Raw genomic sequence first — 23,175 nt, 5'->3', positions numbered from 1 at the left:
TACCGTACCAATTCATTATCATAGTGGTGGTAGTACAGAACAAAGACATTGTTTAAAGTGAAATATTTTTGCTTTGTGAAACATGCGCTTGTAAACTCATGCATGCAAAACTCAAACAAATGCACACAAACAGACAGGACTTTGAAGCCACACAATGGGAGCAGCTCTGTGTCCTCAGAAGATGAAGCGTGGACTTGGATCTCCCACACTGTCAATTACACCCCCCCCCGGACTCCACTGAGCACTGTGGAGGCTGGCAGAGTGCAGGCCGCAGCCCTTTTTTATTTAGTTCTTTAATTACAACTTCCACACACTGGGCAGGAAAACGCTGCTCAAGGTCCCTGAGGCGGTCGCTGTCTCCGCGTGGCGGCTTTGGAGACGAGCGGCCGTGGACAAAAGAGAAAGAACGGTAGAACAAAGATCACCCTTCAGTTTCAGAGCTCTTGCGCATTTAGCTGTTTTCCAGATTGTGCTGTGATAGCTGTGAAAATGAACTTATGTGGGATTGTTGTTCAGAGACATGGACATGGAAACTCAGAGGATGTGTGCGGGACACTGAGGAGACACTGTACACTTTTGTACACTAAATAGGGTTGAGTTCCAGAAAATTCCTTAAGTGGCTTCCACCATTTTTGATCTCCTCAAAGACGCTTTCTAAAAGGTTCTCAGCATGTTCAATTGGCTTCACGTAGGCTCTGTGTTGGGCTGCAAAGAACCATTTAGGAGAGGATTAAAAGGTCCAAATCCAATGGATTAAAGTTAAACCATAGCATATGTGAGTAAGTGCTGTAACCACAATGCAGCAAAGCCATTCATGTGTATTATTGCTTTAGGAAATCATTTGTCTTTTCCCTATGCCTTATGCTAATTTAACCATGGCACTTAAAAGACCTCATGAATCCCCTCTCAAGTCAGTTATTAAAGCGTTATTATAAAACCACAAACCATAATCGAGGGACTCTTTCTCACACACACACACACACACACACACACACACACACACACACACACACACACACACACACACACACACACACACACACACACACACACACACACACACACACACACACACACACACACACACACACACACACACACACACACACACACACACACACACACACACACACACACACACACACACACAGCTGTGGTTAGGTCTGGTGTGTGGCCTCCTTCTCTGTCTATACTGGAGACAATGGGACAGTGTGCTGTACAGATGTCCCGCAACAAAGCACAGAGCAGCTCTTTGAAGGCACGCCGTCACATGAGTGCGGCAGTCTTGCTGCCATCCATCATCCTCGTCATCACTCGCGTCTCCCACCCTCTCTCCCCTGCACTTTCACCCTTTCCCCTCTGTTTCTATCACAGACACATGCAGCAGGACCACTTTCCTGCTGAGTTGTTGCAGATAATTACTACAGATTACTGTTTACATGAATATAAAGACATTTTAATTGTCTGTAATTGCTCTTGGTGTAGGCTTGGTCATAAACATCACGCCAAAAGGCTGTATTGTTTTTTTATTATGCTGATTTGTATTATTACATTTATGAGTACCGTGAGTACCTGGAATGTGCGTGCATAACGGTCAAAGAGTTGAGAATAGAATGCTGGACATTTCTTACCCTCAAAAGGTCAACTACGTAGCAAAATGCAGCGAACACGGTCGCTCCGATAAAGATAGCACTATTCAAAAAGATGTTAACCATGTGTTTTTTTTTACTAAGAACTAATATACTGTTGTTGGATGAATACCATAAGTATTTTTATAAAGTTAATCAAGCAGTGACATGTCTCTATGCTTTAATGTTCAAAAAGCTCTTTATTTGTCTCATACTGCCTGTGCTGCAGCACCTCTTTCACCCTCTGTCTGAAACCAGAGCCTAGTCTGCTCTGATTGGTTAGCTGGTCAGCTCTGTTGTGGTTGGTTAAACACTTAGTGATGTCCCGCCCCTTAGCCTATCAAGTACAATGAGTTGGAGCGCAAGCCAAGAGAAGGGCGAGTGTTATAGTGATGTCCAATGGAGGCATTTCAGGCAGGGGGGGGGGGGGGAGTGTGTGGGAGAAAAACACAGGGATTTTAGCCTTTGCAGACCATTTACATGCACAACCTATATAACACACTACAAGAAAGGGAAAAACCCAAAAAGTATAAAAGGGCCTCTTTAAGTGCCAGAGCCCAGGGTGTAACTTTAATAGGAATGAATGGGGTGCCATCTTTGAAGTTGGTATTCAGTTATTCCTAACACGTCCAGGGTTCCTAGCCAAGCTTAGTGAATAGTTGATTTTCAGGGGAAAACCCCAAAAAGCAGTGCCAGCAAGCCCCCGGCTAAAGTCCGGGTGAGCCACTTTGGAATGTGGCAGAGTGAAAGCATTCTTAGCCCCGGGGCTAAGCTCACTTAGCCTAAGCTAACTTAAGAGAGCAAGGGCTCAACAGAGGAAGGGATGAGGATGTGAAGATATCATACCACAGGTTGAACTACAGTGGGAAATAAATGGCAATATAATAGTGATTGGTGTAAATATTGGCCTGTTGCTGAAATCCAAGTGTTGCAGCATTGATTACTTTATAGCCCTTTAGTTCTTTCTTTTATTGGTTGGTGTGTTCAAAGTATCAGAATACACGGCACCAGCAACCACCCTTTCCTTTCAGTTGCATTATCAGTGTTTTATGCCAACCGTCCTTGTGAAATCCTGCACGACCTACTTTGTAAATCCCTCACAATCAGAGACGTTTCTGTCACCATAGAAACACTTATATTAGTCAGCTGGAGACTTGTATCACAGATTGGTGCGTTTAAACTAAGATCATTAGACACGCCGCCGTATTCATTGGCTCGCGATCAAACATGCGTTATATATAATATTCAGGTTTATTTATTCCACTCAAAACATGTCCTTCAAGCGAAGCAGTAAATAGGACTTTAGTTCTGCATAAAAATACAGATGTAATAAAATAAAATAAAAGGTTTTAAGTTTAACCTTGATTTGGGGAAATTAAACATGTTATTTTCTAACAAAAAACACCATTTGTGTCACTTCGACATGTCGGGAAATACACCTAATTGCTTAGTCCTAGCTTTAGCATACAGACATCAGCATGGTATTGATCTTCTCAGCAAATTGGCACATTTTCCCAAAGTGTGGAAATGTTCCTGTAAGGTGCTGTGATTGGTCAAATACCTCTTAATATCCGCCTCACAATAAAACCCTGGAACGAGCTTGAAAATGGTTGTGTCCACTCACCTCCAAACGTCGCTGCCCTTGGAGAAGGTGGAGGACTTGATGACCTCGGGGGCCATCCAGGCGTAGGTGCCGGCGGTGCTCATCTTGGTGGTCTTGTGCCACTCTCTGGCCAGGCCGAAGTCCGTGATCTTCAGCGTCAAACCCTCCATACATTCATTCTCTATGGGCTGAGACAGGAGGACTGCAGAGGAAGAGAAAGACATGTTGAAATGCAACGAAATACATCACTGGACTTTAAAACGCTCCCAGGAGGTCATGTTTTAAGATGGGTTTGTTTGTCTATTTGTTTTCCGTCAGCAGGATTAATACTGGCAAGGCATTAGAAACCTTGGAAGGCTGTAGCATTTGAAAAGGAGTGCACTTGCATTTGACAAAACATAAATACAACACTGTCCCTTGTGTCCCTGGCTAAGAAATATGACTTTCCACACATAGAACCACTCAAGGCTGTTGTTGTGAAGCAGCTACAGGAATATGGAAGACATTATGACATTCACACCGGGATTAAAAAAAGGACCGTTTGCAATAAAATGTGGGAGGAAAAGAATGGGAATCACAAGAAACGACCAGTAATTGCTTTTCAAAACAAGTTGCAGCACAGATTTTCATATTTTCAGAGCAGAGAACTACAATTTGCACCAAGAAAAGACTGTAAACTGTGAAGATGTAACACAAGACAGAAAGCACCAAAGAAAGACAATATGAATGTGTCATAATGACAAGTGTTTAACCGCTTAAGTTCCCAAATGACTTCCCTCGGGCCAAACAATAATGCTTTTCAAATAAAGAACATAATAAAAGCAACCACTGTTATTAAAAAAGGTGAACACACTATGAGTGGTTGCGAATAAATGGACCTGTGATGACGTAGGTTTTCAGTGTTACTGTACATCTGAGTCAGTACATGTTGCAAATTCTCATTCACGGTAAGACGTTTTCTCTGCAGAGATTTGCATTCATTATTGTGACAGAGAAACTGGAGGGTCATGCTCCTTCTGAAACTCTTACTAAAACCAAACTCCAAAAGTGCCAGCATGATACCAGTAAGAAGACGACAAATACTGCCAGTACGATCAACAGCTGTTATTATTAAAACCTGTATTGTTAGGATTTCTAAGAATACAGAGAAGGAGCAGTGTTACTACAAGTTCACAAAAAATCCAAAAGTCAATTATCATGACGGAGCAAAAATGATTTTGTGCAGAGACGATGACAAATCATTTTTTGGGAGAGAATATTATGTCCATAAAGTTTAATAACTTGCAATGCTGGGAAATCGATTCAAGTTAAAACAATATTAAAATTCAGTAAACACTTATCTTGCTAATGTCAAGTTAGAGAATATTTTCATTTCCATTACTTTAACAACAATTGGTGATTTGCAAGTTAAAACTGTGATAAAACAACTTTGAAACACGTGTGATGGATGTCTTGTAATGTGTTGCATTTTCAAAAACGCTAACTAAACATTTGAATATCGATAAACAAATGCTGTGGAACCAAATACCAAGTGTTACTACATTCCATGTTGGAAGTACTCAGACCCTAAACCTAAAAGTACAAATACTATGCTCTAGTATGAGTTCAAAATGTTACTTCAGTAAAAGTACAAAAGTATTAGCATCAAAATGTACATTAAGTATTCTGCACAATGACCCATTTCAGAATAATAAAAGTACAGAAGTATTATCAGCTATGTGTACTACAAGTATCAAAGTATTCTAAATGCAGAATGGATCTTTTCACAATATTATATTATGGTTATTATTATGTTATCCTGTTTTATACATGTACGAGCATTTAAGTGTTGTATACTTAAATACTGTGTAGCTAAGAAGTACAGTACAAAATTACACCATATCAGTGTATTTGTATGTGCCAAGTGACTAGTAATTGTGAGTATTAAAATTAACTAGTGAGTAAAAACTACTATATTTCCTCTGAAATGTAGTGGGGTAAAAGTATTAAGTAGCTTTAAATGGAAATACTCAAGGAAACAACAAATATGTCAAAAAAGTAAAGTAAAAGTACATGAGTAAAAGTACTTAAATACTTTCCACCACTGCCAACATTTTAAAATAAAACCTTTAAATAATTTATCTTAATGTCAGACACCTTTTGACCTGACCAAAACCCCACTTACTGGGACTTTATGAAACCTTAAACCAACCGGAATGGTTTTTTTTTTCAGAAATGATTGAACTTTATTGATAGTTGGTGACAAACCTGACAGCAGTGACATCGCTGAATCAGATATGGATGACTGATGTAAAGGAATGGGTCTCTAAACATAGATGCAGCACAAAGAATCCAAAATGAGAAAAGTATACACTGTAAAAAAGGTAATAGCCTTACGAAGAAAACACATTTAGGTAACCAGCGTGTTATGCAACCGTGCAGCGTTGGAAGGCTTTGTTTTTTATGGAAATAGAATATAATGCTGAGGATGTGGGTTGCTGCGGTGTGACTCGGAATCACATGCCTCGGTATGATCGGCAGCCAGGCTCTTCCCCTTTGCTGGCAGCATGGTCACTGATGGCAGGGCCGGCCGTCACACGCAGGGAGGAGGGAAAAGCAAAGCGGTAAAGAATTTGACTTATTATAGGGAAGTAAGACTCCCTATCTGCAGTCACTTTCTGACTTTCTGAGCCAGGCACTTATTTCCTTTTTTTTCTCCTGCATATTTGACTGGAAAATCTATTTTCTCCAGTCAGTCTCTCTTTTCCTTTTAATTTTGTCTTTTCCAAACACATGAACGATTCTCTCTCTTTCTGTCTTTGTTGTCTATGTCTTTGTCCCTCTCTCTTTCTCTCTCTCTCTCTCTCTCTCTCAGACATCCTGTGCTGTGACTCGAAGCCCAGAGGCAGCGGTTTGACGTCACAAAGGAATGCATCACAAGAGGTTGTGTTGTCTGCTGTGTGTGTGTGTGTGTGTGTGTGTGTGTGTGTGTGTGTGTGTGTGTGTGTGTGTGTGTGTGTGTGTGTGTGTGTGTGTGTGTGTGTGTGTGTGTGTGTGTGTGTGTGTACGTGTACGTGTGTGTGAACGTTGAACGGGAGATTTGTTGTTTTCGTAATGTCATTGGGCGACAATTTTGTCACCCAGTTCTATTGAAAAAATACACACCTTCAAAGTTGCAACAGTGCATGTGATTTTGTAAAATGACTACAGGTGCAAAGACGGACAATCATTGAAGGCAATGACTTCCCAATCTTAACAGCCAGACAGCCTTTGAAATGGGAAAAAACTAGGATATATCGAGGTATGTCCACCACAGACTTTTGATATTGACTTCTGCCTCAAGAAGGCACAAACAACAAAATACTTAAAGTAGCCAATGGGCACAACAAAACACCTCTACAGTAAGGTAGAAATGCCCTCTCATTTAACCTTCTAGCAGAAAATCAATTTCTGTCCGTTCTACGGCTGAGTCATTGTTTTCTGTCGATTCCACAAGCCCCTCAGGGGGGGTTAGTGGGGGGGCTTGTAATTACTGCAACAGGCCTTGATCCTTTACTCCACTTCTTTTGTCCGGCTGCCAGTAAGCGTCTGGTAAAAACAAGCCGCGGTCAGTCACCCCTATTTCCACCATGGCGCTCCTTCTCTGCGCCTTGACCCCACTTCCAGGAAGTGACGCTGGTATCGGCCAATTAGCCTCCGGTGGCTGGGCCCTTCCTTAAAAAGCAAACAAAAACACAGCAGCCGAGTTTGTCGTTTCTCTCTTGCTGTTCATTGTGCGCAATAAGAAAAGCACTATTTTAGGAAACTGAGGTTGAAAGGGGTCACGTGGCACCAGACAGACCCAGACAGTAGGGGAGTCTCGGGGTTGGGGTACTCTGAAAAAACTGAAATTATTACTTTAATTAAATGTATCATGTCAACAAATTCCACATAACTGTAAAGTCAATGTTTCAGTGTAGCACAGGCTGAGGTGACAGAGACAGAGAGAGGTGCAGACTGGCGATCCTTTTCATATGATTGAGAGAGATGGGGCAGAGCTAAAAATGTCTGCCAGCGCCTAGAAAGCAGAGCACACACACACACACACTGGAAAAAAACATGCACACACAGACGCCTTATACAGGACACTCTCACTTTCTGTGGCCAAATATTTTTAGCAGCCAGCTGTACACAGGAAAAATAGTGTGGGAAGGGCACGCTTGCCACACACACACACACACACACACACACACACACACACACACACACACACACACACACACACACACACACACACACACACACACACACACACACACACACACACACACACACACACACACACACACACACACACACACACACACACACACACACACACACACACACACACACACACACACACACACACACACACACACACACACAATCTATACGTACACACATGCAACCAAGAACAGAAACTAACATGTAAATCCAGAGAAGCATTTTAGCCGTCTCAGCACAAATACACGGCGCATTCTTCTTCCACTTCCTGAGCTAAAGCGTAGTGCATCCACAGTTCAGCCTCCCTCCTCTCACCACCACCATCACACCGACTGCTGCATTAGTCAGCTGCTTACTGGAGGCTATGTGGCAACATTCTGTGTCCAAATCAGCTGCTGACCTACAAACATTAAGTCTGCGGCTGACATCTTCAAAACTCTACTGAAAAGTTTTAAGTAGTGCACTAAAGTCTGGACAAGATAACTTCAATGTGGAGAAAGTCATGAGAATAAATAGCATATTCTTAATAACCTCCAAGTGAGGATTCAAGGAAATGAATGAACAGTTAACAGGGTTCTTATCTGCATCCCCTGCTATCACATTTTAAGGAGCTGTGTTGACAAAAGTGGCGAACAGACCAGGAAATCCAGCTCCCCTTCCCCCAACGGTGAGAATCAGGACTTGATCAGTCTTGCCCAGACAAACAGTCTTCCTGATACAGAGGCGAAACCAAAAATGTCGCCATAATAACACCTTGACACTTCTTCATGGCAACAGGAGCCTGTTTGGTACTGTTTGTTGGAGTGTGGCAGTTGCAGATATGACTCCTATGAGCAGCCGTCCGAGAATCCCAGTGTCAGGGATTTTTGCAGGGTACGTTCCAGAGCTGATTAAACATAAACCCACCTGACTGATAAAGTAGAGCCATGTCGATCCTGAGCAAACACCGAGTATTTACATTGCTAACCTTCTTCGCATGTCTTCAAAGAAAAGTAGTAGATATATTTGGATTTCATAGCAGCTGGAAACACTGGAGCTCAATGTGCATAATCAGTTGAACTTGTATTTCAAATAAAGTGTTTCAGGGAACTTGCTCTGACGTCATTATAAAAGGAAATCAACTTGTGTTTCAAAGAAGCCACCACAGACAAGCAGATACGATTAGCTAGTGGGTATCTACAAATCAGATGGTTGGTAATACCAGTGCTTAAAACTGTTTGTGAGAAGCTGTTGTTCTTAGAGGATTTCTTTTAGAAACTGAAAAAACAAAATTACAAGATGGGGCATTTATAACTACCGTAATTTTCGGAATATAAGGCGCACCTGAATATAAGCCGCAGCAGCTAAATTGAATGATGTGTACATATATAAGCCACACTGGACTATAAGCCGCAGGTGTTTTAATGTTTAATTACCATATGTAAGGGTTCATGCACAGAGGGGATTGTCGGGAAAGAGATGGCTGTTTGAGGAAGCTCCCATTTATTAACATTTCAACAAACAAGTTGCATATTTGCATAACGTATTCAAGTGTTACCATTTAGTGCAATAGTAGCTACAGAACATGTACTGTGCTGTGTAAACTGTACTGTATCACATAGCGTTTCAGACACACAAACTTTTCAACTTTCAAACTTAAACGGTGCGCTCCCAGCGCACGTACCGGCAGTGATCTGCAGCAGTGGTTTTCAACCAGTGGTACGGGGACAAACTGTCTCGCTCTCGTAATGTCTGTTGGTCTTGCTCTCGTTCTGTCTCTCGTACCACTCTCGGTTCCACTTTTACTTTTGCGCGCTACCTGTCTCACTCTTTCCCGGCCTCCAGCTTTTCCTGCTGGGACCCGCCGCTTAAAGTTGGGGGTCCGCGGACCGGCCATAGAGCCCATAGAGTTAAAGTTGGTGGACTGTAACCTGTAAAATCCATAGATTTAGGAGGTCCCCTAGTGGCCGTTAGCTGTAAAAATCCATAGATTAGCCGCACCGTTATATAAGCCGCAGCGTCGAAAAATGGGAAAAAAGGCGCGGCTTATAGTCCGAAAATTACGGTATAAGAATAAAGGTAAGATGCATGCAATGCTTGCAGATATTGTCACAGACGTTAGCAACACAGTTGTATACTCATCTTAATGCCTTTTTATCCACTTAAAAGTAATGATGCACTTTTAAAAAAGGTGTACTGTGTAGAAGCTAGTCCTGGATGTTTTCAATATTTTTGACTAACATTAACAGCTCCTTTATGCTTTTTGGGGGGATTTTGACTCCAACAATGCTAGCAAACTTTACTGAGATATTGACACATTAGCCAAAGTTGCCTACGTTAGCAACACAAAGTTGTATACTCCTTTTTTATACGCCTTTTTATCCATTTAAAACTCAAGATGTACTGTTTGAATAAACAAACAAGTATAACAATTAAACAGATAAACATTTTCCATGTCATACCTTTTATACCTGAACTAACTAGCGAGGTTGTCAAGCATTGGGTTTTGGCGTGGGATATTTTAAGTATGTCAAGCAGCGTTTCCGCTAGGGGGCCGTCTTGCCGTCATTTGACACCCTTATTCAGCTCGGGACGCCCTGAACGCGAGCCGAGGACGTCCAAAAACATTAATAATAGGAAAGAAGATCGAGAGTTTTTATCGCTTGAAATTAGGAAAAGGGACATGGACATCCCGCTGTTGGAGGGGCAAAGGAGTCTGGTGGGATTATTTTCGGAGTATTGAAGATTGTTTCCCCGACATCGAAGGTGCCTGCTACAGGACAACACGGAACGTGCGCGATTTGGACGCGATGAGCAGGGGATTTTTAGTGGAGCACGCGCGTGAGCTGCGAGCACCAGAGCCTCGCAGCGGCGAAACTGAGGCTCCGTGGTAAACTGTGGTAACATGAAGAGACGTTTGGGAGCCGAAAGTGCCGGCGCTTTAACAGAGCCGAGCCAAATGATCCGGCTCACTAATGTAAAAATACAGTATATCTATAAGGGACGGCTCAAGTCAAAACAACCCCCCCCCTCCTGCTCTCGGGGTGGACGCCCTCTCAGCCCTGGTCTGGCGGAAACACTGATGCTGAAGGTTGTTGTCCTTAAACAAGTCAGCTTAAAACATTAAAAAGTCGTCAGGATAAAGTATTTACGAAAGAATGTATGAAGCTAAGGTTAGCCTAATTTGAGAGCCGTAATAACATTTCCCTAGGTCAAATGGTAAATGCATGTTTCCCTGGTTCAATTTTGTTGAAATCACCCACACACCTTTTTCCCCTGCATTTGAAATAGCCATCTCTCTTTGTTCTTTTGCTATTTGAACTGCAAAGGAAGCCCTTGCCAATCTCTTAGAATGAGAACCCTGGGAATATAGGGATGACCCCTAATTAACTAGCTCGACCTGATCAAATCTGCCAGCCAGATTTCATTATAGCCGGCAAAATTGAACAGTTGCCAGCTAGAAAGAGAAGTCTTTTGAAATCTTTCTGAAATCAATGACCCATTGTTTAAAAAAGCAACTGAGCGGCAAATATGCCAGCGTTATCATTGTAAATTGCACGCTGTAGGTGCTGTGTGAGAAAGGAAAGCTCCACAGGCGTAGCAACCGTAACTGGAGGGGGCTTAGCAAACATTCACATTTAGAGCACCTGACATACCGAGAAAAGGGTCAACGTTCCGCTCAAGGACATCTGCTGCTAAACATACAGTTCATGCAGTCCTGTCACAATGACATGCCAGATCAGAGTCAGATCCACAAAGCCTCTTCACTCAGCACCTCTCTTCATGTGTTCTCAATAATTCAAGCTCTATCACCATCTCTCACTGCATTTTTCTCATGTATGCCATCAATCATCATGCACCTGTAACTTATTTTATATACTTTCCTATATATATATATATATATATATATATATATATATATATATATGCTGTAGAATATTGTTTTTTTAGAGAGCATTCTGATTTATCCATGTTTAATATTGTGTATTTCTTGTGATATATGTCTTTTGTACTGTAAATCTAAATATGTGTATATATTTGTTTATTTTTTTTGAATATTGTTGTCCACCTTTTAAGTATTTTAATGCCTGAACATACTGCTGATGTTACAAAATAATTTCCCAATTAGGGATGAATAAAGTATCTATCTATCTATTGCTCGCTCCTTCCAAGTTAGACCGTTACATCAGGCCACTATGGATTGATATTTTTCCAACCAGAATATAAGAGAGACTTAAATATATGCAACTGAAGGTCAGAGTTATGTCAAATTATACTATGCATATTGGCTTTTAAACCCGGTTCAACCTAAGCCTCTCTACCTTCCTCCCTCTACCCCCTCCCTGCGCTGCACCCGTAGGCGAAAGGGAGAATTCCGGCAGGGTGGGGGCTTTCCCCAGGAAGAACGGGAGCTTTGTCCCCGGAGGGACGAGGCCATAGGCTGACAGACAGTCTGGCAACCTCTGACCAGGCAGCCAGCGAGTGAGAGAGTGAGAAAGAGTGATAGGGCATAATCAGAGATGAAACCAGCGCTGGAGTTTCGTCTTAGCTCAGGGTCACGGAGTGTAGGAAACAGGCAGCGAGTTCACAAACCAGGCTGCAACAGACTTTTAACTAGAATAGAAGATTCAGCTCTGAGGTGCCATTTCTTCCTCTTGAGATGAATGTGCAGATAATGATTCAGGACAAAGTGCACCTTCTACACAACAGGGCTGTCATTAGAATAAACTAGGGGTGCACCGAATGGGAAATTCTTGGCCGAAACCGATACCGAAAATAGGAAACAGTTGGCCGAAAACCGAATGCCGAAAATGATTAATAGAAATATATATATATATAATGTATACATTTTTTACCAATGTTGTTCAGCTAGCTGATTATGGAAAAAGACATGATTATGGCAAAACTTAACTTAAATAATAATCACTATTATGGGTCCATAAAACATTTATTCAGCACTTTTGAATGCATACAGTACATTAATTCCAAGTCAGGTGCATTTTCTTTTCTCTGTAGGATAACTACAACAAAGTGCATTCAGAACAAAGCCAAGGTGCTTTAAAACTGCATAAACATCTAGGCCAGTACGCCTACTACAAAATAGTGTAAATAAAGACTGTAACAGCCAGGCCTTCAACAACAACAAATGCACCTATAAGCTTGGTAACCTAACGTGTTGTTGTGATGACGTAATCAAAACGCGGCGACAAGCAAGGCGCCATGCTCGCGGCTGGCTCACAGCCACATGTCTGCCGCTTGGAGATATTTAAAAATATCAGAGAGAGAGGCGCGGATTGCGATTTGTAAAACGTGTTCAGCTGACATTTCTCGAGGGGGTGTAACTGCAAAGACTTTCACCACTTCAGGATTACTCCACCACTTGAAATCAAAACACCCGGACAAATATGCGGAGTATGATCAACGTAACCCTGTTCTCTGACATTCGGTGATATTTTTTCGGTGTAAAACCCTTTCGGCCGAAAGCCGAAAGTGCCTTTTTAACCATTTTCGGCCGATAATTTTCGGTGGCCGAATATTCGGTGCATCCCTAGAATAAACATTCAATCACGTATGTTTGTTTTATTATGACATGAGTATTATTTGACCTGGATTTGACCAGTGCCAATACAAGAGCCCTTAAAGTGATACTGATACATCACTTTATTCGATTGTTTTTTTTCTACATGCTATACGACAGTATATTCCCATTACAGTAATGGAAACATAGTGGGCAAAATCATAGAAAAAGCCTTTTTCTTTTCTAGCTCTTGGTACAAAATATGTGAAAAGCAGGTATCATTTGACCTGAAAAGTTTACTTATTTTCGGTTCACGTACAGCTCTAGTTATTTCATCACTCTACATAGTGTGGTGTTTTGACACACTTAGAATAACTATTTTGATGTAAGACAATCTCCATGTTCTGCTCAATGTTGATCAGGTTTGTCAGGTTGACGATGACGGTGCGGTCTGATATCCCAACTGAAGTCAATAACACATTTCTTTCTTTAAAAGTTGGGTTGTTTCCAAAAAAAAAAAGTTTATTACAACTTGGACAATGCTGTACAGGAGTATTCTTAATGACTGCTCCTCTAAAAGTATCTGTTGCCACGTAAAAGTCTGTAGGGACCTGAAATCGGTCACTTATTAACAATCTAGTGTTCACGAGTTCAAATGTAACATTCAGCGCCACTTCCATGCACACTCAGAGGGGGTCATCTCTGGCTTGACCCAGCTATAACAGATACCTCATTCACACCAACTGTGTTTCAGGGCCGGTTCGGAACTGGAGCTTGAAAAGCACCGGGTTTCCCTGATCACACCGCAGCGGAGCAGCCTCTTAGCTCCGGAATCCGGTTTGTTTCAAGCACAAAAAAATTGTCCAGCACGCTTACGTCGAGGCGGGGGCAGATCAACTCCTGAACAACAACAAAAAGCCTGCGTTTTATCCAGTTTTTTTTATCCAGTTTGTTCAACGATGGAGAAACTTAACAAGCAGCAGTGGTCCACTGAAGAGACCAGCTACCTACTGGGAATCTGGTCTCCGAAGAGGTACAGAGGAAGCTGGAGCACAATCGGCCGTTGTTGTTGTTGTTGTTGTTGTTGTCGGTGTCAGCTGTGAGGGGTTTCCGCGCGGTTTGGCTTTATGAAGCAGGCACGCAAACGGTTACGTCATGACGCAAACGATGAGGCAATGACGCAGCACCAGTCGGACTCTGGGCAGTGTGAAAAGAGCCGGAGCTAAACCGAAGAACCGGTTCTGAACCTGAAAAGCTCTAGCACGGAGCTTGAACCGGAGTTGCGTTGGTGTGAATGAGGTAAGAGTGAACAGTACTGCACTGATGAACAAAATTCCTTTTGCACTTATTTCATGTAATACAATCAAATCGCATTTAAACTGAGTGCTCAAGATCAGACTGGAGACAAAATCACTTGAAAGATGCATGAAGCCTGCTTGCTATCTTTCTACGTTTCAAACAGAAAAGTTGTAGTAAAAAGGGCCAAGGATATGTTACTTCAGGGAAAATAAAACATGTTCAATAAGTTGGTTGATACCCTTTTGGATTCCGAAACCGAATTAGTGATTTGTCCAATAACCTTGAGCACTTGTGTCTTGAGATATATTTAGAGAATGACCTGTAACTAGGCGCAGTTTGGGAACAAATGTAACTTAAAAATCAGTTACATCTCCGTGGTGAGAAAGAGACTGACGTTTCAGACAAGAGAAGCTAACAAACAATGGAGTTCAACCTGGAACCTCTACTTCGACCCCCACAACACACACACACACACACACACACACACACACACACACACACACACACACACACACACACACACACACACACACACACACACACACACACACACACACACACACACACACACACACACACACACACACACACACACACACACACACACACACACACACACACACACACACACACACACACACACACACACACCTTATTTTGCACCTACAGTACATAGTGTCTCCTGGATGTGAAGGCCACACGGTCCCGATACACAGTATGAGATCATGTATACTTTCTTATAAAACTAAGATGCAAGCATATGGATATAACATGGATTCAATATGTATCATTACACTGGTTGAAAATAAGGAAGAAAAACACAAAGGCTTTTTTCTTAAATGTCACATGTCATGCTTTTCCGGTTATTACCCGTCCCCTTGTGTGTTATGAAGGTTTTTCTGCATGTAAACGGTGTGCAGAGTCAAAACCCTCAAAGTACACCCTGTAGCGAGTAAAACTCTAAAACAGAAAATACCTCCCCAAAACGCCTCGTTGGTATGACGTCATCATGACGTCATCATCCATTTGATTCTTCCGGATTCTACGAAAGCACGTACCCGGAACTAAATGGGCCAATCTGTGGAGCCGTTACGTTACGTCCGCGGAGCCGTTACGTTAAGCCCCCGCTGATTGGTCCAAATTGACCAATCCACACACACACACACACACGCAGTGCAGGCAGCCCTGCTGATTTCTGCTCCGTGCTGCAGGCTGATAAAAGACAGTTGGGATCGCGCGAAATTCTCTCTGCAGACCCATTCTCACAGCGTTTATCAACCTATAAACCTTTTTCTTACTCAATATCAAGCCACACTTATTGTTGTTATTTCGGCTGTGACTTTGTGTGTGTTCAGGTTGAGTTTGGCTGTGTTTGGCTGTGTATAGCTAAACAAGGAAATCACGGAGGGGCGGAGGGGGGGGGGGGGGGAGGAGCTGCAGTGAGCCGTTTAGTGGAGAAAGTGAATACTGCTGAATACACATACTTTACAGAGATGCTCTATGCGAAACCAATGTGAGTTTGGAAAATTACACAGTATTTTTCTATTTTAGTATACCTCAACAATGGAATTATGATCAGTGGAAATGGCCATGACATGTGACCTTTAAGAAACACTGCAATAAAAACATTTGAAAAGGTACAAAAGCACTTAAAGTGACCGTCAAACCACTATCAGGATGTTGTGTTAGCCTAGCTTAGCATAATTATAGCATAGCTAATTGTATCTTTTTATCATTTCAGGATCTATATTTTCCTAAACTGGATATAAAGTGTTGTATAACCGAGAGCTTTAGACGTGTAGGCATGTTACCCCCCTGCCCCCCGAACAAGGCTAGCTGTTTCCCCCCTGCTTCCATTCTGTCTAAGTTAAGCTAATCACCACCCTGTTACAGCTCTGAACTTTAAGCAGCTCAACGCAGTATAAATCTACTTTGAGTCAAAATTCAAGATATGAACACACAGAAAACTCAGCTTCGAGAAGCTTTGATCTAAAAATACTTTTATCATCATCACTAGCTTTAAAAAAAAAAAAAAACACACAGCTAAACACTTTTGGCAATTCTACTTTGCAATAATGATAATCATTTTGATGTGCAATAACATGTCCAAACCTTAATATCTTCATCTTCAGTTTTAGCCATGGATAAGTACTTATTTACCTGCTATGTCACTTTTGCTGTAAATGTCCCCGCTTGGGATTCTGATTTAAATAACCAGATCTATCAAGCTCATGTATCCAACATGAGCTTGTGTTCTCAGCATTTTCCAAACTAAAGGATAAAGTCAGCAGGAAAACGTTGCATCCAGGCAGCTGTGAGGCGCTTTTATCACCCACTGACACTCACTCTGGCAGCCACACAGCTGATCCCCCCCCCCCCCCCTCGTAGAGTGATTCAGTAGAGATAGAAGGCAGCCTCTTAATTTATATTAGAGTCCATGATGTATATGTTAATGTACTCACTTGCATTCATTTACTGAAATGTCTTATAACTGTTGTTTACACAGCATCAGTAACAATGAGTTCCTTATTTTTGTACATGTGTTTCCTGTTGGTGGCTCACTGCACTAATGTCATGTTTTCTTGTATTTATCAAGAAAAATGTTCTCTTTCATGTTTGTTTTTCCACTCGTAGTGGCTTTTTATTTCTTTTAATTCATTCCACTTAAAAAAGTACAGCCATTTCCACATCTTGGGCCAGATGTGTTAACCATTGACAACAGTCAAGTACTTGAGAACTGTTCTTCAAGGTATGGTATTTCTATTTCCTGCTTCTTTATAGATCTACTCAACGTCAATTCAGAGGTCAATGTTGTTGGTTACATTTTTTAAGAAGTTTAGTTATTTAGAAGATTGTTAATACAAAAATGGAATCAACAAATAATTGATCAATTATTATTACAGGTTAAGAAAATATAACTTTATTGCTCCCCAAGGGAAATTCACAAGCTTTATTTATTTTTCTTCCATTTTGTATTTCCGTTTAATTTTTGTCTTTCTTTTCTTTTTTTCTGTTGTGATTTGCTTATAATGTGTACAAATATTAGTTTATATAGTTAAGTGCATTTGTTTAATGAAATAAGTCGATAAATAGAAAGTATTAAAAAGAGCTTCATGGCAGTAAAGTAAAAAAATATAGCTCCTTCTTTACCAGCTGCACATTAAAGTGGATGCACACATAAATGCTTCAATAATTATAATTAAGTGAATAATAACACGTTTATCACTCTGAAATTGGCTTTTGTGCAGAACACGTACTATTTTTAGTACTTCATTTCTACACTGTGGTATTACTACAGTATAGTAGAGTATTTTGTCTACCACTGAGAATACTAAAAAAAGAAAACACGGTACAGCTTTCTGTATAAAAATATGCTGTAAAAACATCCCTTCCTTCACACATGCTGCACATCATGCGTAGCTCAGCTGAGCGGAGTGTGATGAAGCGTTGAGGCAGAGGGAATCACCAATATAACAACATGTGTGTGACATCTTCCGTAATGATTGATAGATGTCTAGATATCACACAAATTGTACAAAATAACCCTGCGTTTAAGTTACCTAGTAACATGACTTCTCCCACGAGCCAATTTCCATGATCAGACAGAGGACATATGTAATCTATGTACTGTAGGGAATATCTAGTCGTAGAAAAAAGACAGAACGACTTCCAACACTCAACCAAGGCTGAAGGGAAGTAGCATTCATGTAGCAGAGAATAAAAGACTGCTGACAAACTGACCGCAAAAGTCTTAACAGGAGTTTTAAAAAAACGTATTAAAAAAAAAATGCAGTTCAATGCAGATACTAGGATGTCTTGGTGTTACAGCGTGATGGGAAAAATGGTTTGCAAGGAATTAGTTATGGATTCTAAACAATGGGAATGTAGCATTTAAGTTATCCTCGGTTAGGTTGTTGTTTCGTAAATCAGAAACTGATGACGCAGCACTGATATATTTTCAAAAGGCTTTTTTCTTACAAAAAAATATGTTTGCACTTGACAGGTTACTGGCTAAAAAAAAAATGGGAGGGCTTAACTGCACTAATACAGCTGCCATAACAAAATACAGGTGCATGTTCAGATTTTATCAGGTTTAAAATCCCCCTATTCCCTTTACAAAATACCTCAAATGTCTAAATTGCCCTCATGATTGCTCATGCTGAACAGGGCGATGGTGGTGTGTGTGCAGTGGTAACAGGAGTGCAGTTCACCACACACAGGCAAACACCACACACCCAGCAACCAGGGCTCACAAACACACACAGGATGTTTTTAGTGTGCTACCTATGTGTGCTACACTGTGAGCACTGGGGGCCGTGAATGAAAACATGCTGGTAGAGGGATGTATCAGATGTTTGTCCACTCGTGAAAAAAAAAAAAGGACATGTTGATCCACGATCTAACTGTGGCTTCTTCCTGAAAATAGGCCTGTGAGTTCCAGCCCAGCAAGTGCTTAGCTTGGCACTTTCCCCACCGTTCTAACTACAGCCTCTGCAGGGTTTTATGGAGTGTGTCGGATGCCTATAGCTGCTTTTGCATCTATGAAGGCTTTGTGCAGATAACTACATAACAGTGTAGGGACGGCAACCGGACTGAATGAGCCTTTGAGGGCTGTTCCTGATAGCTCATTTGGACTGTAGCTGCAGCAGAAACATATGTATATGTTTCAATACAGAAACATCTGTAGAAAAAGGAAGTGAAAAAGCACGATGTAATCAACCATTTGCCGATACGCTTGTGTAATCCTAACTTTTGGACGCGATGTCAACATGGTGTTAACATGTAGTTCCCCTGACAAAATATACAAAATATACTACTCCCACAAATCAATATCCTTGTTCACACACAGTGCATATTCTATGTACGTGAAAAAGCACCACTTCTAACACTCAACCACTGCTGAAGGGAACTAGCATTTAGCAAGTAATACATTATTAGACTAGCAAACTGACAGCAAAAGTATTTACATGTTGTTCCACTTCTTTCCTCACTACCACTCAAATTGCAGTTTTTAAGTCATCCCAAAATGTAATCAATTTGATAAAAAATTAATCTTAGCATGCCATGGTGTATTGGCGATATTAGCCCAAAATAGTTATTCATAAGCTAGAAAAGCTAACATGGGCTCTGGTTCAAAGTCTGCGTTTTTTAAGCCTCTGTCATTCATTTTTAGGCAATGAGGGTGAACATTTTATTATTTGATGAAAACAGTAGCAGTTTAACTACGTGCCATTTCTTTTCACTTGGACTCTACAATGATTCAAGCCATACAGGAAAAGCTCAGAGTAGTAAAGCCATGGAACCTCAAATAGAGAACCACCAGATACTAAAACAGAAACGTCCATAGCCTCATTCTCAGAGATGTGGACACAATAGTGACTGCTATTTACTTTCAGAGGAATTCCCGTTATGCCCATTGGCTTCGACCCAAGTGCCCCACCCTGGGCTTCTTTCAATGATCCTGTTTCATCAGCATCTTCCAAACAGGCCGAAGTGCTCCGCTGGTCATTACCTACAACTTTTAGCTCTTGTTTACAAGGGGTAATGATTATTCAGTTGATCCATCACAGTAACAGCTGGTCAATAATGAATCTTCTTTTAATATGGTAATATGCTAGTGGACACTACTTTATCTAATGCTTTGGTTATGCTGAAATGATGGTAAGAGTGATCATTTATTATCCTTTTTATTTATTTGGGGGAATTCCATTCCTCTCAATCCACCCTTTATGCTATCAACATATTCTACTTTTCCGCTAATGGTCACATTTGATTAGATTTAGAAAAAAAGGCCTTTGGCAGATTTCTCCCTGTATGACTACAGAGCTCTGACGCAAAATGCCAGCTCTTGTGAGAAGAACTTGCTCCATTATTCAGAGAAGCTGACACCACAAATTAAGACTTAAAGTTAATGCCTCATGCCATTTTCTACCGTCAGCGCCACTGTCTGATTTTTAGACGTTATTTGAGTGTGCATCATTCCTTTGAATTGCTCTTTTGTTGCGGTACTCCTGCACCTGTGTGTTAAACCTGTCAGCAAACCCAACCGCAACTATACCCAACGACCCCTACCCCCCCAACCACCACCACCACCACCACAACAGGATATTTCTCAGTGGCACAACAGGGATATGGCTGTATGGAACATGTAGCGGCAGGCCAGCGACAAAGATTCAGAGAAGAATTAAAACAGCTAGAGGCGGGAGGGCGATAGGATCTCCTGGCGCACAGAGAGCGGGTCTGTGTTTGTGTTGGCCTGCCTCATATACAACACTATTGACATAACTCAACTTTCTTTAGCACTACAGGAGACGCTTTTACACTGGAGAGGCCTTACCGGGAAAAAACCTCACACAAGGGTGGAGATGCCTAAAGGAATGGGAAGAGGAATGGCCGATGGTCAGAAACGGTTATTGCGCAGAAGCCAAAAAGATGGATATGGTGAAATTAGTATGGGAAAAGAAAGCTGGCTGAATAGAGAACCCTTGCTTCAAACAAAGTGTGAATAAAGGGAGTTACCCTTCTATTGCTCCTAACCAAGGTCACATTCTCAAAAACTACAGTACTGAATGTTTTCATAGTTAAACAAGGTCGGAGCCACCATTTGTATACACCTTTGTATTTTGACATGCGATCAAGATATGCAGTAACCGAAAGGAGCTATAGAGCCACAGAGCTGCCTGGGATTATATGCTTCATCCCAAGAATGATAATAACAGAGGGAGGCTGCAATTAAATTCAGGTGGCTCAGTGTTTGGGTTAGCGTTGGAGCAGAGAAAAGCACTTGTTCTGCTTCACGAGAGGGGACAGAAAGCTTTATCAGCGGTACGTCTCTCTGCAGGGTTAATGACAAGGCTCGATGCGTACGTGTCTGCAGCGAGGGCCCGAAACACTGACGCAACACCTTTCCCAGAAGCCCCTGGACGGCATCAAAGTCCAAAGTGTGAGTTGTGATGGTGCTGAGAGGGAAAACCCTCCTCTTGAATTCCTGACCTAGCAAAGCATGGCCTTTTGTGCTATCAACAACACATATTTGCGTCTCTGCAGCCTTGGCCTACATTTGAGTCACATGACTGCAAAAAAATGCGTCGTTATACCACTGCTTTGTCTCAATGTTGCACTTAAAATGTATTACCCCAAGACAGGACTTAATATCAAGGTACTTGATCAAAAGTTAAGAGGTTATTCAATTACTGAGACTAATGAGATGTTTGAGTACATCATTCTACTGGAGCCTTACAGTGGAGTTAAACAGGTTGCCTTTGTTCTAGATGTAGCCTTGTAAACACAAAAAAAAAGCAGTTAACTGACTTGTATGAAGTACACCATGTGTTCCATCACTGCCTTGGGCCATGTGGCTGTGTACAAGGTCCAATAAATATATCTTGTTCTTTATTTTCATCAATCCAACACTGTGAGACTGGGTTTAAATGATAAAAGACATATTGAAGGACTTACTGTTGTTGGACTTGAGATCTCGATGGATGACGGGGACGATAGCCTCGCTGTGCAGGTACACCATCCCTCTGGCTATCTGCACAGCCCAGTTGACCAAGATGTGGGGCGGGATACGACGCCCTGCCAGTGCCCGGCTCAAAGCCCCCCCAGAGGCGTACTCCATGATGATGCACAGGTTGGGTTCCTGCAGGCAGACGCCTTTTAGGGCGATGATGTTGGGGTGGGTGAGCATGGCAAACAAACGGGCCTCCTGCCTGACGTTCTGAGCTGTGACGCTGATATCTTCATCCGGGTCTTGCCGTGCAGCCTTCACAGCAACCAGCAGGCCTCTCCATGTACCACGATACACCTTTCCAAAGCCCCCGACCCCGATGACCTCCTCCAGTTTCAGATCCCGGAAATCCAGCACGTCGGGTTCGAACTGGCTAACCACAGCCGGGGTAAGCTCTCCAACCACGGCAGTGCACGGGAGCTTTGCAAATTCAGTTGGCTTGAAAGAGCCATAGTTAGATGGGAAGATGCCGACCTTGTTGTTGACCTTACCCGCCCACCAGCCATCATCGCCAGATATCTCAGAGTCCAGAGACAGGACTTCCACCAGGTCACCTTTACGTAAGGTGAGCTCATCTTTACAGGACGCCTCATAGTCGAATAAGGCCGTCCACACAGGGTTGGTGAAATTCCCTTTTTGTGATTGATCCAAATTTTTCCAGTTGGACAGTGGACCACGACTCAATATGTTCTTCAGTGGCTCCATGGAGCCTCAAGCAGATGTTTTGACTGGATCTGATTTTGCACCCCAAGGGTTTGAAAATAAAGTACAAAGGAGTACTTTATTGCGCCTCGCTCCCTTTCCTGTCTTTTTTGTTGGTTCATCAGGGACCAGTGAAATGTGTTCAAAAGCTCGACCAACAAGTGGGCTGCAGGAGAGGATTCACAGATAACTGAATAGTAAGTGTCTTTCATTCGTCTTGACATTACATGTTAAGCTCTCCACTCGAAAAATACAGAATCAGTTGAGAGGTTGCTTTTGTTTGAAGTGTCTTAAAGCTCAGAAGGGCAGTACTGTCTGAACTGATTCTCTGTGTTCAAGTGATGTGTGGTTTCCCAACATGGTTTGAGCACATTATCATTTCAGTGGGCCGGAATTTAAGAGGCTCTTGAATCACCTCATTATGGGTAAATGAGCTCTTCTCTTCCCTCATTCAAAATTGCCACCTGTTGAGAACTGATTTTAAGTGGAGTGTAGGGACAAAAATAAAGCTATCGAAAGTTTGTTGTAAAATACCAAATTATTATGGTTCTCGCTAGACGTAGCTGTCCATTTGGAGTTTTTATGTATTTTTAGCCATTAAGTGCACCACAAGCAGGAAGCGCTGCGAGGCGCAGAAGAATAGCAGGAAAGGAGCATTCAGTCCAGCCAACCAGTGTTTTACGACGAGTTTCAGATCCCACCAGTACGCATT

The 23,175-nt window shown here is 41.9% G+C and overlaps 1 protein-coding gene across 1 annotated transcript in view; it reads right to left on the bottom strand.

Annotated features, from left to right (window-relative positions):
• Window positions 1-23,169, bottom strand: part of LOC307033423 (mitogen-activated protein kinase kinase kinase 11) — a 48,494-nt gene extending 25,325 nt beyond the window's left edge. Inside the window, exons 1-2 of the mRNA XM_079671896.1 lie at window positions 21,710-23,169; window positions 3,253-3,433 (exon numbers count right to left, since the gene is read on the bottom strand). Coding sequence (XP_079528022.1) covers window positions 3,253-3,433; window positions 21,710-22,466 — 938 coding nt within the window. The 5' untranslated portion in view covers window positions 22,467-23,169. The remainder of the gene's footprint in view (window positions 1-3,252; window positions 3,434-21,709) is intronic.
• Between the last annotated feature and the right edge of the window lie 6 nt (window positions 23,170-23,175).

This window comes from Notothenia rossii, assembly GCF_949606895.1.
Source record: "Notothenia rossii genome assembly, chromosome: 3".
NCBI classification, from domain to species: Eukaryota; Metazoa; Chordata; class Actinopteri; order Perciformes; family Nototheniidae; genus Notothenia; species Notothenia rossii.
This window is presented reverse-complemented; position numbering and strand designations above follow the sequence as displayed.